The sequence below is a fragment of the Hippocampus zosterae genome, chromosome 11 (assembly GCF_025434085.1).
Source record: "Hippocampus zosterae strain Florida chromosome 11, ASM2543408v3, whole genome shotgun sequence".
In the NCBI taxonomy this organism is placed as follows: Eukaryota; Metazoa; Chordata; class Actinopteri; order Syngnathiformes; family Syngnathidae; genus Hippocampus; species Hippocampus zosterae.
In genome coordinates this window covers 15,520,942-15,539,370 of record NC_067461.1, presented here as the reverse complement: position 1 = coordinate 15,539,370, position 18,429 = coordinate 15,520,942, and the positions used below count along the sequence as shown (strand labels likewise).

Genomic DNA, 18,429 nt, shown 5'->3' with positions numbered 1-18,429 from the left:
GACTTGTTATTACAAAGCCTACATAGACTAGGACTAAACTCAACATTAAGCTGTTATTCACGTGGCATGCATAAAATATGCCAGAAAATCCACACATTTCAACCTGATTTACAAACGTGTGTGTGCGTGCAAATGTTTGCAGTGCGTTTGTGTGTGTGATGTTTTTTTCCAAGCTAAACTAATTAATTACAGTTAAACCTCTTTTCAATGTAACCCGTTTTATGTTTTCACTCTTAAACCATTCACATTTCAAAGTCCCAATTTCACATAAATCATTTATCATTTGCCGATTTTGCTGACAACAAAAACCCTGAGAATGTAAACTTTATTATAATGAGCAGATTTTTCCCACAAAATAGTGAAACGGTCTTTGTTATAACGAACCGTGGAAAGATAACTGCCACCGCGACGTTGCTTATGAACAAAATGTACAGCGCGGATTACCGTCTGTTGCTTAGGACGTGCATTGCTGCACTTCCACAAACACAGCGTGGTTCTGAGCACATTGTCTGAAAACATATCGAGTAAACGGAAGCAAATCTCGCTGTCCACGAAGGCTGAAATTGTCTCTCACTTTCGAGAGGGAGTTTTCCCAGATGTAGTTCAGCCAAGTCTATTGGTAAAGTCACGATTTTGACAATCATCCGTAATGACAACAAAATCATGTCAGAGTTTGAGGCCAATAGATTGAAAGACGATCGTAAACGGCTTCGAGATGTGGCACATCCTAAACTGGAGAAGACGCTTTTCATTTGCTGACTGAATGTATTTTTCCCCCATACCGCATTTGTAATCGACATGATTATTCTGTATTACATGGTCATGTTTTTACATCTATAAATGTTCATTCTGTATTATACATCAGAGTTGATGACCATTTAATTGGAATTTATTCCAATGACCTACCGTTATAATATACAGATGCAGTGTGTCCCTTGAGATACGTTGTAACAAGGTTCGACTGTCCTACGAATCAAGCCACACACAAAACTAATCCTTACCAGCCATTTTCAGACTTTTTTTTTGAAAAACCCTAACTGTGTACCTGGCATTGAATTTGTGGAGTGTGAAATGACAAATCAATCTGCCTTTGGGAGTGAATAAGGTGCAGAAGCCTTTCTTTAATTTCTAACAATCTGCATATGTTGATTAGTGTGTGCATTAAATATGAAATCCATGTGAACATATATACCGTAGTTGTAATCTAGAAGAGTGAAGAAAGTGTGTGCGTGCGCGCGTGTGAGTAAGCGAGTGCATGTGTGACTGTGTGTTAGAGCGCGTGTGTGTGGTGTGTGAAAGAGAGAGAGAGAGAGAGAGAGGCTGACTTTTATTTTACACCTCACTTTCACCCATCCCTAACTCAGTGCGTGTCAGCTTCATCGAGTGCAGGGAGAAGAGGTGAACTTGACAAAGTGGGGGCTGTCACGATCACAGCTCCAATTAAAACTATCCCTGGAGTGAACATAAACGAAGCAGTGGAAGTGGGGATTTAGAGAACGAAGACGGGCGAAGAAAGAAAAAAAACATTCCAGGTGTCGCGATGGAAGCGCGCGGCGTATGATTTGGAGAACGGCTCCTTTTTTCCTTCCCTTTTCTTCAACACCCAAGCGGATTACACAAGTAAACACTTCAACGTCGACCTAGAACCACATTTTGTTCGTCACACTTGACGGGTTGAGTCAGCACCATGAACGTGTCATCGCCAGACAGACGGAAAACCGTGCGCGACCTGGCTTTGGAGATTGGTGTCCGAGTTATGCTCTTCGGAGTTTTTGTGTGAGTAAAGTCGACATTCCCGTTCCCATTGTTTGATGATGACAACGAATCGATACGATTTATGGTTCTGCACAAGTAGTTCAAGGCGTCTATTGCATGTGCTCGACTCCCCTTTGCTGTACTGCTACCATTGTGCCAGCACGGGGCGCTCTTTATTACTTCAGGAACCCTGGACAGAAACCAGGGTGAGAAGCAAACAGGTTGCAAAAACAAATCTGATATTGTACAGAATTTTACATTATCCAAAAGGTGATACTACTTTTATGGAAACGAGTAGAAGGGAGAAGCTTCTTTTTGAGAAATGTAACCATTACATTGACCTGCTAAATTTAATGACCTAGTGATAGAAAGCACTAGAGGCATAATCAAACATACCAAACATCAATCCATCCATCCTTTTTCTGTGCAACTATCTTGTTTAGGGTCGTGGGAGAGGCAGCCTATTCAACTGACTCGGTGCGAAAGTCTATAATCTGGATTGCTCAACTACACAGAGCTCATGCAGAGACAGCCTCATATTCACATTGTCACTGTCAGACCTGCCATGCAGCCTGGACAGACGTCAGGTGAATCATTACACTACCTCACATTAAACATATTAACATATATATATAAATAAATATTTTTAAAATCCTCTTCTCACCCCTCGGGTGGTGTCCGTCCCTCATTCAGCTCGGGTCCTCTACCAGAGGCCAGGAAGCTTGGGGGTTCTGCGCAGTATCCTTCCTGTTCCCAGCACTGCACATTTCTGGACTGAGATGTCCGTTGTTGTTCCAGGGATCTGTTTCAACCACTCATCTAGTTTGGGGGTCACTGCCCCGAGTGCTCCGACCACCACAGGCACGACTGTCACCTTTACTTTCCAGGCTCTCTCCAGCCCCTCTCTGAGCCCTTCCTTCTTTCTGATGTCTGATTTTTTTTTTTTAATGGAAGTGGTGACCAGTATTTCCAAATCGTATCTGATGGGAGGCGGGGTCCAAATGAAATTTGCTTAGGTCCACCTAGGCCAGCACTGCTGGGAAAGCCAGCTTGGAAGTGACATACATGATGTTTCATTTCATTCTTTTCTCCTGTGTAAAGCTCCCTTCCAGTTCTGAGCAACTCAGCTTTGACTTTTCTGTCTGCCGTTTGTGTGTTCTCCCTTTGCTTGTGTAGGATTTCTCCGGGTATTCACGCTTCTTTCCCAAATCCCCCAAAACTACAATTAAAAACGTAGAAATTAACCATCAGTGTGAGTGCCGGTGCCAGTTCGTCTCTAGAGGTGACCTGCGATTGGCTGACAATCAGTTCAAGGTGTACAATGCCTCACGCTCAGAGTCAGCTGAGATTGCCTCCAGTTCACCGACAACTCTAATCACTATTAAAAAATAAATAATTAGATGGATGGACAGCAAGAGCTCAGGTCTTGATCATGGATAACAGTCGAAAATAAACTCCTCTGATATGGAATTTGTGGCTGCACTGCTTAAATTACTTATGTATTTTGTCATTAAAGCGTGTCCTTGGGCTAGATGACCTGTCTGTCTCCTAAAAGGATTACACACCCAAGAGCCCGATGCAGTGTACTCATAGTGTCTTGAGTAATGGAACATGTCAGAGAGAATTCATTCTGCTATTAACACTCAAGTGTCGCAATGAGCCTGTTATATGTTCCCTCGGAGTGATCCACATTGGTGTCTGATGTGCTGTGCCGTATCGTGGTTCAAAGCCATACGACGACAGCATGATCATAATCATCAAGAACAGAACTTGATGTTCTTGATGAGCTTGTTCTCGATGATGTTCTTGAACTCAACAACTGAAATCTGCCTCAAGGGCGTAGCAAAGAAGTTCTTGATTACTGTAATGAATTGTGTTTTGCTCCACATTTTCTCTCGTCAGTGCACAGGCAGTGTGTAATGGAATGCTGCCAGATAACTTCTGCCGTATTATTATAGATGTTAAACAGACTGTGACACTTTGAAATGGTGACATGATGATTTTTTTTCGTGCCATTTTTCTCCATATCATCAATTGTCTTCTTTTATGTCATTTACTTTCTTACAGCAAATTATGGCAATTATAAGTACGACAGAGGCGGCTTGATTTGATGGACATAAACTTTGACTTACGAAGCTTGTTTCACAAGGTGCCATTATATAATAAACCGAACGACAAACCAGGGACGTGTTGATCTACCATACATGACACAGCTCTGGTGTAAATTAATGAAAACAAAACCAAAAAAAAAAGGAATGCACATCACGAATGCTACTATGTTGAGGAAGAATTAACTAACAACAAAAAACCATAAAGATTAATAACAACAGTAATCCCAAATTTTTCACGGTTAATGGGGACCAGAACACCCAGATAAAGGGAAAAAAACCCCCGCAAAATAGGATTTCACCCCCCTCCCCTTGGAATTTTTGTGTTTGTGTACATGGGTACCATCTTATTTAACCCTGGAGAACCCACGGGGTCAAATTTGGCCTCTATAAATTCTGCTACTCAAATGCTACCCTTAAATCCCAAAGGGTCAGATTTGGCCCTAATCCTAAATTAGGATTAAAACATTGAATATTTGAAAAAAACATATATTTTGGTGTTCAGTGAATTTATAGCAGCCATTTAATGTGTAATTCATCATTTTCCAAAGAAGAAAAAGGTTCTTGGGTTTTCCAGGGTTAAAATACAGTATGTAAACAATATTTATATACATATTTGGGATGAATATTACAACAGTACATGTATTGAATTAAATATTTTATTGTAAAACCTGATCTAATACTTAACATTCATCAACATTGCCTCCTGAGAGAGACGAAGAGGCTTGTGTTGGCGGTGTAGAAGGCGACTCTCACTTGACCCGTACAGGCTTTAGGCTCACTTGGAGACTCTTCTGATTGAGGCGCTGATGGTGAAGCTGAGGAACTGGAGCCACTGTTGAAGTAATGTGCCCCTGTTAATGTCAAGTCAAGTCAAATCAAGTCAACAGTATTTATAGAGCACTTTCAAACAGCCATCGCAGCATACAAAGTGCTGTACATGGAGCAATTTAACATGCACAATAAACAGTAAGACAAATCGGTAATAAAGGCGGTAGAAAGCACCAAACAGTAAAATCAAGAACAAATCTAAGTCAATGGTGCCATCTCCGTGGTGGGATGAGTATTACTTTGACGGCAGCAAGGGATTGCCGTGCAGTTTAACTACCGGTAATCCAAAAAAAGTTATCGCTGAAACAAAAAAAGGTTATTGCGAACACAACACAAAGTTCCAGTATGTGAGACAGTCAACAGCGTGACGGAACACAACCACCGAAGATGCTGGGTACAGCTGCAATGATGCGCAGCCAATCATCGCTCATGAAATAAATCCGTGGTCGATGTCGCGCCGGGAAACGATCAAACCGCCTTGTTACAGCTATGTACAATGTCTCTGAGTCACGTCAGCTGTTGGGCATGCAGGGAAACCTTCTCTCTCACGCATCAACATGAAGCAACATGTCTTTCTGCAATATGGCTACAAATATTTATTTATTTAATGAATTTGGAGGGAGGGGGACGCAAAACACGGAAGCCGCAAAACTTGAAGTGTGAAGTGACGAGGCATTGCTGTATTTACAACAAACGCTTGGAATTCCAACTCCTTCAAACTATTCACAAGGCTCGAAAGAAGTGGTGTCACATAGCAGTTTGCAAGTCTAAATTTGTGTTTTGTGCCTCATCAAAACAAAGTCAATAGCAGAATTGACAAGTTTCTCCGATAACTAAATGGTGGAAAGTGTCCAACAAATCTTCACTAGGCTGGATGTGCTTGCTGTAATGCGCAAACGTCACTTTTGCGTGGGTGGTTGGCAGGTCAAGGCAAGATCGGCGCTACTTACACCGCAGCAGACAGCAAGCAACCCGTTTCGTCTTTCTACTACTGTGGTTAAACACGTTACATTTTTGCGACAAAGACAGTCATCACAGCCTCCATGGCTAAGAATAAGATAACCTTCTTTCGAGTGACATTCTCACAAAGAGATTACACGCAGTAATGGAGACAAAGAGAGAGAATTGCCAAGCTAAAACAATGTTAACCTGAACCAACATCACGATTGGCCCAGCTTCTTCGAATGTAGTCTTCCTTTTTGATATTTTCTGTCAGCCTGGGAGCCCTTGGGGAAACCTTGCTTTCTCACAGATCAATCTTGGCTCGACTCCAGAAATCATTATAGCAATAAGCAGACACATGACCAATTTTTCCTCATCATGCGCGCGGCCGCTCACATTTTACGCGTGGAAAAGGTCATCCATGCCATAATTTCATGACTGCTCTGTACGCTGTCATCAGCAGAGAAAACATTCTTTTTTTTCAAACACCAGCATTGTTATGCTCAGAGTGCAGCTGTGTCATTGTTCTTGTCTAGAACACCTCAGGTCTGCGGACCAGACCTTATTAGAAGTACCAAGAGCTAAACGGAAACTCAGAGGAGATCAAGCCTTTTCCGTTGCTGGTCCCTCTCTCTGGAATGAGCTCCCACTGAACATTCGGCAAGCCCCCTCGCTGGCCATCTTTAAAACCCGCCTCAAAACTCACTTGTATTCTTTGGCATTTGACTCAGCATGACTCAGATCTGATCCTAGTTTTACTGTTTGGTGCCTTCTACCATCTTTTTTACTGAATTATAGCTTTATTGTATATATGTTAGTTGCTCCATATAAAGCACTTTGTATGCAGCAATGGCTGTTTGAAAGTCTATAAATGCAGTTGAGGTAAGTAGAAAAAGAAAATCTGCCAATTTGTTTCAGGGTTTGTATGAGTCAGAATTTAGCGAATTTAATCAATGCCCAATTAAATAACCTTAATTTTCCAGATTAACGTTTCTCTCTAACTTTAATCAGTGGCTGGAGACTTTGTGTGCTCTAGTTCAATTGTGGGTTCCAACGAAAGATCAAAACGGCTTTTTGTTTAAACTTTGATCTTTATCAATTACCGGTATATAATACATTTGACAAAGTGGGATGAAAACCGATGTTTTGTTATGCATCGTTTTTTTTTTCCTGCAGGAGGAGGCTTTACATCTATGGTTTCACATATATTAGAATGACTTTAATGTTTTCTACTTTGTTGTTCACACAAGGACATTTTTAATTGTTGTTTTTCATTAACACCACGTTGTAAATCGTGCTTCAGATCCGCATGCTTTTTTTGGCTGATTCAAGCCAGCGTTGTCACTTTACCACTTGTCGTCTGCATTGTGGTGAGTCGAATGAGAAGTGCTAGCAGAAGGCAGTGGCAGGGAGCGGGGCCGCAGCTCTGCTCAATCCTGAGCCACTGATGAGGCTTTTATCCGCGGGGTAGTATGTGGTTGGCCTAATGAAGACTTTCTCCTGAGCTTGTGGCATTTTCCACGGGTCCAGCGGATAACTCGGCTTGTGACATCCTCACTTGTATTCCTCCTTGACAGCACTAGGTAGCTCCTTCAGCCAGAGACTCTTACACCCGCGCTGTAAGAAGGAGAGATACCGACGCTCGTTCCTACCGACTGCTGTCAGGCTGCTGAATAAAAATAACAATAATGATAATAATAATTAAATGATGTGATGTGTGTGATGTGAAAAACAAGTGTAAACAGCACTGTGATTTATCCATTTTGTATTTATATTGCACTTACCGGTAATTGAACGGTGTTTGTTTGTTTTTTCTTCTTTCTTCTTTCTACCCATATTCTTGCCGCTGGAGACTGTAAATTTCCCCTGCGTGGGACAAATAAAGGATATCTTAATTAATAAGATCAGCCTTGCTATGCTGGCACAATGTGATAGACCAAATTTTATAGAGGCCAGTGAAAAGATTTTCTTTTGTGAAACCCGGATTTTTTATTTTTTTTTTAATCCCAGTGGGTAGCGACTGTAGCTGGAGAAAAAAAAAACATGTACAGTGTATTCACCTTTTTTTTTTTGACTGCAAAACAATGCAGTCTGGATGTTTCTTAGCTGCAATAATGGGAAATTCACCCTTTAGAATATTTTTATTCCATCATTTATTAAAGACATTACTGGAGCAATACTGACATTAAAAGCAAACATTTTACTCTGTAACGTTATTACATGTTTGATAGGTATTGTATATCTCCATATTATATAAATTCAAAAAGGTTACATTGGAAGTCATCCAGCCAATCAGATGTTCTAGGAAACCTTCGTATTGCATGGTCTCGGTCTCAAGATAGTCATATTGAAAGCACAATTCAGACACTTAATAGTGAAACCCTGTAAAGATCAGCAGGACGGTGGAATAAACAGATGGTTGCACAGGATGCGAAAACAGCTGTTACACAACACAATTATTAAAAACAACTCACATTGGGATCCTTTACAGCCATAAACGGATATAAGAAAAGTAATACAGTACTCGATAACTATGGCTACCTCTAGCAGGGTTTACAGGCCACTTAAATAATCTAGAAATAGGTTGATTGATATTTTGACATATCTGACATATGGGCCTGCATGCAATAAACCCACATAGTAGAACAGAGTCAAGCTCATTTTAAAGAGTAAAATAAACCAAATACACAGTTTAGCAGACTGTGTGTGTGTGTGTGTGTGTGTGTGTGTGTGTGTGTGTGTGTGTGTGTGTGTGCGTGTGTGTGGTGAGAGAGGGAGTTAGAGAGAGAGAAAGAGGAGGAGAGAGTGCGTGAGTGAGTGAAAGAGATAGAAAGAGAACTAAAGTTATTAGGCTGTGATGCTGCTTATGCCCATTTTCAAGTCTTGACCTGGGATTTGGTCGATGAAATCTAGAATGAACAAAAAGGAAAGATCTAGCATTTCGTTCATGCTGCTGCCAGTGTTGACATTTGCCAGAATGAACAAAGAGCAGCATTGATAAATGTCAGCCTGCTGTGTGTCACTCGCATATCTATGTCACATCAGAGTGAAAAATCCTTGCTTCACTGGCACAAAATTCACATCATCAATCATATAGATGAAGTATTTTTTCACTATGTCTGCTATATTCAATAATTTTCAGGGTGCACAATTTCCATAGCCCTAATTTAATGTCAAATGGGTGAAAATTTGAAGTATTTCCTTTTATGGTATAAATACATAAATGAGTGTGCGAAGTGCACACTCATTAGTGCACCAGTTCTCTGTATTGCAAATCCTAGTTCGTTAGGGTGCCCGCTGATTCCTCGAATTGCTCCCTCTTAGAAGGCATTCAATTTTCTTTTTTGGGTGCAAAATTATTTCATGACATCCACATTATACAGTATATAGTACTGTATATCCATCCATCCATTTTCCGATCTGCTTTGTCCTCACAAGGGTCGCGTGGGGTGCTGGAGCCTATCCCAGTTGCTCTGCGGGCCGTAGGTGGAGGACACACTGAACTGGTTGCAAGCCAATCACAGGGCACACATAGACGAACAACCATCCGCACTCACGCTCACACGAAGGGACAATTTAGGGCGTTCCATTAACCTGCCATGCATGTTTTTGGAATGTGGGACTGTGTAAAAGTGCCTTGGCATTGCGGGCATGAATAAGAAGTAAGATGTATCAGTTACCAGTGATAAGTTACTGATTCTGAACAAAAGATGAATGTATTATAGCACATATTTAGGAAATGCATGGACCCTTTTTTTTGTTCAGCAGGGCAAGGCTTTTAGGGGAAACTGAGCTGTTCTTGTAGTATTGGAGCAACCGCCATTGCATTGTATCGTCTTCCTCCTACTCTCTTATCCCTGAGGGATCGGAAAGTTGCTTTCCATCTGGTAATGTTATTTTTTTTCAAAGTAATTTTCTCGATCCTTTGCAAGTTAGTACACTTGTGTACATAACGAACCCCACTGTTCTGTCTGCTGCAACACTGCGCTCACATCCTTATTACATCATCTTTGTTTACAAACTGGGCGGCCCGGTAGTCCAGTGGTTAGCACGTCGGCTTCACAGTGCAGAGGTACCGGGTTCGATTCCAGCTCCGGCCTCCCTGTGTGGAGTTTGCATGTTCTCCCCGGGCCTGCGTGGGTTTTCTCCGGGTGCTCCGGTTTCCTCCCACATTCCAAAAATATGCATGGCAGGCTGATTGAACACTCTAAATTGTCCCTAGGTGTGAGTGTGAGCGTGGATGGTTGTTCGTCTATGTGTGCCCTGCGATTGGCTGGCAACCGATTCAGGGTGTCCCCCGCCTACTGCCCGGAGACGGCTGGGATGGGCTCCAGCACCCCCCGCGACCCTAGTGAGGATCAAGCGGTACGGAAGATGAATGAATGAATGAATGAATGTTTACAAACTTAAAATGAATCAATACTACGGAGTGACTTAAACTCCCAAAAACACCTGTGAGTCACTCAGCCCATTACGCACCTGTTACCTCAGTTATCTTTCACGATCCAAGTTAAGTCTACAAAAAGTGTACAATGGTATTTCTTTGAGATTGTATCAATGTGTGGACTTGTTTTTACTTGAAGTTCACGAAAACTGCTGGTCTGTGGTTACCCCCTGATCAAGATGAGCTGAAAGTCACAAAAAACAGAAATCTTTTGTAAGATGATGTCATGCCAATTAGTTTCGTTAAGCTTGGGGAACATGTATGGAAAGCTCATCACCAACTGTAAACACATCCCTACCTCCACATCGGTTATTCTCGGATATTTTGAAACGATTTTGATTTTTGACCATGCCTCGCATCTGGATGTTGTCATTTCTTCAAATTGAAATCTTCACTTTTGGGCTCATGTAGTCTCTGGTCACTGTCATCTGTACCACAGCATGTACTGTGTTTTAAAAGAGCCATTTTCTTTTCTAGCTTTTGCAAGCCACATGAAATGGTGTTGTGATTTTGGCATATGGCATACTGTGTACTTAACAGGATAGACGCTTGCATTGTTGATGATGACGTTTCACCATTTCATGGTGAGGATGCATTAATTTCCTCTCAAAACCAATGTCTGCAAGTAACTTTGTCACGCGTCATTTGAAAGACTCAGCATTTTCAAAAGAATGCCCTGTTCTCACAAGCACATATAACGCTGTAAAACAAACTTTGAATTCCACACTTTTCACACAGAAGACAGTGGGGTGGGAAATGGGGGCGGTGATGCAATAACTGACAGGCCCGCTTTGTGGCATTGACCTGGAGGGGGCCAAAGTCTGATTATTTTTGCCCCGGCGTTTATGTGATTGGGATTGTTCAGCCATGAAATGTGACAAAATGAACCAAAACAACTGATAACCAGGTTCACTTCTGAGTGCAGCATTATCTCTAATTCGATTACCTGGCAAATCTCTTGAATCACTTCTCAACAGCGCGCTGCCTTAGGATAAAATGACTTGATTTATAAGTGGAGAGTGACAGGAAGCAGCCAGGAGGCTGTGTGAAAGGTGAAAAATATTTAACAACCTCTGTTCCAGTGAGAAAAGTCATTTCCAACTGAGATGAAACAGATGGTCAGCTCAGTTAATTTGCTTTCCAAACACAGATTTTCCTTCATGAGGTGTAATCAAAAGTGTCGTGTTGTCATATAATTGCCAACATGTCAGCAGAGTGTAAGAAGGATTGAACCTACAAAGGGTGAGGCTGTTGCAAGACATCAGAGGCGCCTTCTTAGGGTGACTTTTGGACGATTGTGCAATGCCTTCTTCTTATTGCATCTGTTAATTAATACTAGCTGAAAGAAATTTAATAAAAGCGCCCCCGCTTCCAGGTAGAATGAAATGTATTTCAACAAAAGCTTCCAGCTTTAAATGCATCGTGAATTATCTTTGTAAGGTGACGACATACGCAGAGGCACAGCCCTATGTCCTACAAAGTCCTCAGACATTTAGACAAAAATAACCTACCTACCCTTTGTTCTGTTTTTGTCAAACTCTCGTTCATGTTCCGTCGATTCTTTGGCAATAGAAACAAATGAAGTTTGGTGTGTTGCGACCTTGAATCATGCAAACTGCCTGGATTATTGCAACAGGTTTAGTTGCCCAAATCAAATTTTGTGATTCTTATTTTATTACAGTTCAATTTTGATTATTCATACTGTGAAGGTGGTCCAGTGGTTAGCACATCGACCTCACAGTGAAGAGATGCAGGGTTCGATTCCAGCTCCGTGTGTGGAGTTTGCATGTTCTCCCCATGCCTGCGGGGATTTTCTCTGGGTACTCCGGTTTCCTCCCACATTAGCCAAACATGCATTGAGAGGTTAATGGAATACAGTACTCTACATTGTCCCTAGGTGTGAGTGTGAGCGTGGATGGTTGTCCGTCCATCTGTGTGAGCCCTGCAATTGGCTGGCAACCGGTTCAGGGTGTCTCCCGTCTACTGCCTGGAGACAGCTGCGATAGGCTCCAGCAACCCCCCCCCCCCCCCCCCCCCCCGCACACACACACATACACACACACACACCGCTACACTTGTGAGGATAAAGCGGATCGGACAACACATGCACGTGCTTACTGTACGCAAAAATGAAAAACAAACATCATTTGGCACAGCTCTTTCATGTGATATCCAGTGAAATTTTGCAGATCCCTCTCATGCTGATAATTTTGTTATGGGCTTCAGCTAAACACTTGACTCCATTGTGCTGTGTTGACCTATAAAACCTCCTGATAAATGTGGTGTATTTTATTGAACACTCACCCTTCAGACGTGGGAGGGGGATGGAGATCTTGCAAAATAATCCTGCTGTATTGTCAAGTATTGAGCGGATTTGAAAATGAGCTAATGAGGATAAACTGACCCATTTGCAGGGCTGTCATGAAGATGAACAGGAAATGCTGGAATGTTTCTGGATGTGAAAAGGTCAAATTAACTAAATGCGCCTGCTATGGAAAACAGTTTAATTTCATGTTGACATACAGTATTAGCTACTAAAATTCCTTTTGTTCGCTGGCTTGTGAAAAAGAGAAGGCATTTCTCTTGTTGCCATGGACATATCCAACAACTTTAACTGATATATATATCATGGTAAATCTGGCTAGAATCCTGAGAGGGTCACTGTGGTGCACAAGGAGAGTTGCTCACACTAAAAAAGATTAAACTCTTCATTTGCGAATGTTTTGAAAGACCACTCATTAGGTTAGCTTCCTTCTTTGGTACTTTTGCATATTTATCGGAGTCAAATTGCATTTGCCAATTAAGAATGATTTGAAGATCATACCCAATGAATTCCATAATACTGGTTAAACTTAGATTTAGTTTCACAAAATAACAATCTGTTCTGAACTCTTACCATTGTAAAACATTTATTAGCTGGAAGAGTATCAGGATGTTCCTATTCTCTGTGTGGCATGCAAGACACCTTACGCCAAACGACATGGCCACTCGACGTTAGCGCTTCCATTGAATCTAATGACAAAAGCTTGCATCGAAGCTTTCCAAACAACTACACACTTTTTCTTTTCAAACTTTTAACTACAAGATCTATGATGTTATATAGCCTGCAGAAGCCATTAGGCTTTCCTCTGTCTACAGAGCAAACCAAAACTGATATAACAGGACAAAGCGCTCCCCAGGTAGCCTGCAGGCTAAAATGAGTTACAAAGCCTGTTGGTGTTTATGGCCATCTCGGGGGCTCATCTCTCAACTTTGTGAGCATGTTGGGTATCGCTGTAACACTGATCAGAGTATCTTTTTTTGTTTGTTGCTGTGCTCTGTTTCAGCATTTGAGTCCCTTTCAACATGACTGTTATACTTTGTTGTTTCTTGTCATCTCTGTATAGTTACAATTCTTTCTCAGCTGGTGGCCTACGCGTTACGGTACATGCCATTGCCATTAGACGCGCCATCATTATCTTTGCAAAATGCGATCAACGTTGGCCTTCTGCCACATTGTGGGATAAAGCATTTGTTAGCAATAAATAATGCACGCCCTTCTGCTTTCAAGGCAGCCTGTTAATTGCAATAAAAGAGTGAATTAATTTCCACTAAAGACGAGCACTGTAGTGGTACTCAAGGATGAAATGCATGCAAGAAGTCATTAAAGTGTGTGTGAAGTGTATTCAAGTCTTTATTTTCAAGTTTCTAGTTAGGGAAGAGAAAATGAGGGTTGATCTAAAATGAAATCTCCAGCCAAGGGAAATCCTCTGAGGCTAGTATGGATTTCTTCGAGGATATTGGGTACAAATTCTCAGTAAGAAGGGTGAATGTTATAACCTGCTCCAGACGCAATTTAATTTTGCATGAACGAAAGTAATAATCTTAACCAAACAGCTCACTGCTGTGAAATATGAGGCTTTTATTGCAAACCACAGACATGGCAAAATCTGAATGAATTCTATCTGAAGTGCATCATGATACAACTACACAGTCAGTGGCACTAATGAGATTCAACTAAAAGCTACGCTCAACTCCAAAAAGTATTAGAATAGTGAGGTCAAATTCCTTTATTGTTACTTAAGCCTAAAACATGTTTGTTTGACATTGAAAGATGAAAATGAGATAACAGTTCAACATTCCAGCTTTGACTTCCATCTTTAAAAATCCGCATCCGCGTTTCGGATATGTGTCGGAGACGTCGGCCGCATAGACAGAGCCCCATATCTCGAGACAAGAGTAAATCAGCAGTTTGGTGTGTTAAGTACGACCTTCACCAGGAAATCACAGTGATCCTGTATTTGTGGGCGCTCGTTTGCACTTTGCAGTTTGCACTCACATTTTTTTAATCATAACCCCAACAGGTAAACAGCCCTTTGTTCTATACCTGAAAGGAACTGCCAAGGCGACTAAACCCGATACTTGACAGCATAGAAATCAGTGAAAAAAAATTGTTTAGTGCCTCCAGTTTCCTCTTTAGAAATGAAATGTCCAGAGATTGACTTGGCCAGTATAAAACCTTCCACCGCTTGTTCACGTTCCTTTTTTTCTTTTGGCAGGGTATTTTGGGGCTGCCTGGTGCAAGCTCTCCCAGTTTGGTTCAAACTTTCATCAAATTAGCAGACAAAATGTTTCCGTCATTGACTTCTGAGTTCATTCTGCTACTGATCATTGAAGATTAAGAAGCTTGTCCCAGAAGAAGCCGTTCAAGCCCAAGCCATGACATTTATTCATAAAGAGCTTTTCATGCCAAAAAAATACATAGTTTACAGAGATAAAAACACCAACCTCCTGCCATTTGTCCACACATGTCTCAGACATACAGTATGCACAAATATAATGACCTATGTTTTATGTCTGGGTACAGAGCTCCCATGTGAGGAAACGCCAATCATAAGGAGCCGTCAACTTGAAATTCAGACAACAGACTGTGGTTATGGCACACCGACATGCAGCCATTGGGCAGGACCATGGCCGAGGCCCATCACAACTGTGTCAGTATAGAGGGCTCCCTTTGAAAACTAAAAAATAATAAAATAGTGCTTAAAAACGGTAAAACATTAAAATCTGTGAAAATGTAAATGATTAATAATGTAGAATTAAATTTCAGAGAACCATAACACGAGCGAGATAAAATACAACAAATAACGATACTACAATGCAAGTAAGACAAGTAAATATAAAACAACTCAATGGCAAAGTAATTTCTTGGGCAAATTCGGCCTTGCCTTCCTATTTTTCTTGCTAATGAATATTTACACAGGTTTAATACTTTAGTTTATAACATCTTCTATCAACAGCAGATTGGATATTTTCACTCCAGTACTCTCATCGAAGTTGCTGCTGAGGTCTCCGGCAGTGGTTTTGAGGCCTTCTTTACAGTTTTTGCAATTTTTCATTCATCAATTGCTGCTTTTGACATACATGTTTTGAAATCTGCTCACCATTCCAGTACTTTGGGAGGACTGTGTATTTAATTTTCTTGCAGTTTCGACAATAATAGTTCTTAACAGTGGTTCATAGGATTTACTAATACCGGTACCTTGGCCAACTTTTTAAGGCATGACACTGTTGTGTTCTGTCTGTTTTGCATTGCAACCACAATACTGAACATACGATGTCCTTGTAATACTTCTTTCAGAGTGTGAATCAAAACTGAGCACCTTTGTTTTCTTAATTATTAAATTCTGTCTTTCCATCTGAAGAGACATCAGGATTGGCATTTTTTCACCTTTGAGCTATTCATTTCATTGGGCTCTACTGTTATTTCCTGTGTTCAAACATGAAGCCAGGCATCGAATTGAGTTTTTTTAATCACATTCACTACGTTGGGGGAGATGGTCTCAAACTCATTAAGACTCTACCAATTGAATTTGAGATAAGCCTTACAGAATGACAGGTGGGCTGAAGTCGTTATTTAATAACCTGAAGGGTGTGTATGTGGAGGAGAGATACTTTTCGCTCTGTATCTGTGTATTTCATTCTTGCTCTTAAATGGCATTCCCTCCCACTAAGGTCTGAACAAAGGTGCCGTAGTGAGCACAATCTTGAAAATGGCGTAATTAATGAAGCATACTGTGTGCCACTAATGGAGTGACAGAACAACATAATTACTTGACTTGTGTTTGTTAGGGTAGCTACTGCAAAACCATTTTGTACACTTTTTGGAGACATCAAACTGGATGCTTTTAAAGTGTGTGCATTTTTCCAACGAGGTTATGCTTTATTCAGGTGGAAATCCAAAAATAATATCCAAAATACTCTATCATATCATTATTAGTCTATTTTGATGGCAAAATAATGATATCGTCTAATGCAAGGTTACTGTCTGTAATTGTGAAACAAAGTTTCGTCTGGATCAGATCTGCCCAGTGGACATTCACAATTTAAAACTAAAAATGTCATTTTAAAGATTCAAAATCTTAGATTACTTGCAAATTATGTTACTTTTTCGGTTTGATTTGGACTATGACATAAAACAAGCAAAAAATAATCGTGACATTTAAAAATTAATATTCTGAATGGATAAAAAATGTACAACTGCATATACAGACAACAAAAAATGAGTGGAGGCTTTCTGCAGAATTTTTCAGCAGTTCACTAGTTTAGCTTTATGAGTGAACTATTGCTATTAACAAGAATAATATAAAATGTTCTATATGTGCCCTGCAATTTGCTGCCTATAATAATGAAACACTGATGATGATGATAATTATCATTATTATAGAGAGCATTTATTCATTTCCCCTCGTGATCCGTCACCTTCGTGTGTCCCAATGATCCGAGGGGTTAAGCTGTTTGGGCCTTGATGCCCCTGGCAGGATCACCTATGGCAAACAAATCTTAGGTAAGGGACCAGACTAAGCACGTCTCAAAGACATCTTATGATGAGTACATTATATGGACGTCATTTTCCATCACCTGGACACGGGGAACAGGGACTCAGTTCCAGTCTGGAGTCTGGAGTTGCATACGGTACTGATTAGGTTATTGCTAAGGTGGATTGCTGCAGCATCTGCAGTGATGCAAACTCTATCGGTCTGTTGCGGTGAAGGAGCAAAGCTTTTGATTTACCAGTCAATCTACTCCCCTACGCCCACCTACGGTTATGAGCTGCGGGTCACGACTGAAAGAACAAGAAAAGCTACCCCAAATGAGTTTCCTCAGCAGGTTATCCCCGAGACATAAGGTTGAGGGGCTCGGTCATTAGGGAGGGGCTCAGAGTCAAAGTCAATCTCCCTCCGCAGTAAGAGGAGCCAAGTGAGGTGGCTCAAGCATTTGATTATGATGCCTCCTGGATTTATGTTGTAGCCCAGGGGATGACCTAAGACCTGCTGGAGGTCTTCCGGTTGGCCTGGGAACACGTTTGGATCCCCGCAAAAGAGTTGGACAAAGTGGCAATGGAGAAGGAAGACTGGGCTTCCCTGCTTAAACTGCTGACCATGCAACCGGACCCTGGATTAGAGAATGGATGGATGGATGGATTTTTTTTTCCCTGTGAAAACACTCAGGCATGTTGGAGCACAGTTTAAAAAGTCAACAATAAAATATCAAATACATCCAATGTACCAAAAAGTAACAAAAATATTGCTAACAGAACATCAGTCTAAAAAGATATTACGGGTGGATTACGTGATATTTATACGGTGCATCAATAGCTTTTAAGGAAGTAATATTTCTTCAAGATCTACAAGGAATTTTGACAGGAAGTCAATTGAATTCCAGATGTATAGAAAAAAAATGTCGATACCACTGTCAAAGTCATTGGTACAGTACATTATTTCACAGGTGACAAATGTTTTTGCCTAGGGTCTTTGTTGTTTCATTTATGCTCTTATCATGTGTTGCTGTGGCTTCAGCGCTTTGAATATTTTAAGATGGCTACACACACCTTACAACAAGAATCTCATGCATCAACGGTAAAATGTCATAAGCTAATGACTTGTTTTGAAATTAAATGACATAAAACCTTTGCAAAGATGACAGTGAACAAGGTCAATTCTGACATATCAATGGGTGGCCCAGGAGTATCTTGGAAATGTGTCCCCATTCTGTAAGGGGATGAGACAGCAGGGGCATTGTAGTGAAGGTGATCCGTAATGAAGCCTTGTTTGTTGTTACTCGAAAGACAACAGCTCTTTTGTATGCCCGCCCCAAAGTCATTTGACCAGTCACACCGTATGCATAAGCGCTAATGCCACTGTTTAAACTATTATTATTCTTTGCTGCAGATTTACTGAATTCTTGGAGCCCTTTGAGCGAGTCATCCAACCTGAGGAGCTTTGGCTCTACAAGAATCCGCTGGTTGAGTCCGATCATATTCCCAAAAGGGTCATGTTCGTAAGTACCTACTGTATCATTATACATTCC

At 41.0% G+C, this 18,429-nt stretch overlaps 1 protein-coding gene across 2 annotated transcripts in view; it reads left to right on the top strand.

The window, feature by feature from the left end:
• The first annotated feature begins 1,319 nt into the window (after positions 1-1,319).
• Positions 1,320-18,429, top strand: part of plpp4 (phospholipid phosphatase 4) — a 38,689-nt gene continuing 21,579 nt past the window's right edge. The window contains exons 1-2 of one of the 2 annotated variants that reach the window (XM_052080096.1): positions 1,320-1,776; positions 18,291-18,399. In XM_052080096.1, the coding sequence (XP_051936056.1) occupies positions 1,688-1,776; positions 18,291-18,399 (198 nt within the window). In that variant the 5' untranslated portion in view covers positions 1,320-1,687. The remainder of the gene's footprint in view (positions 1,777-18,290; positions 18,400-18,429) is intronic. The other variant, XM_052080095.1, reaches the window with a different exon arrangement.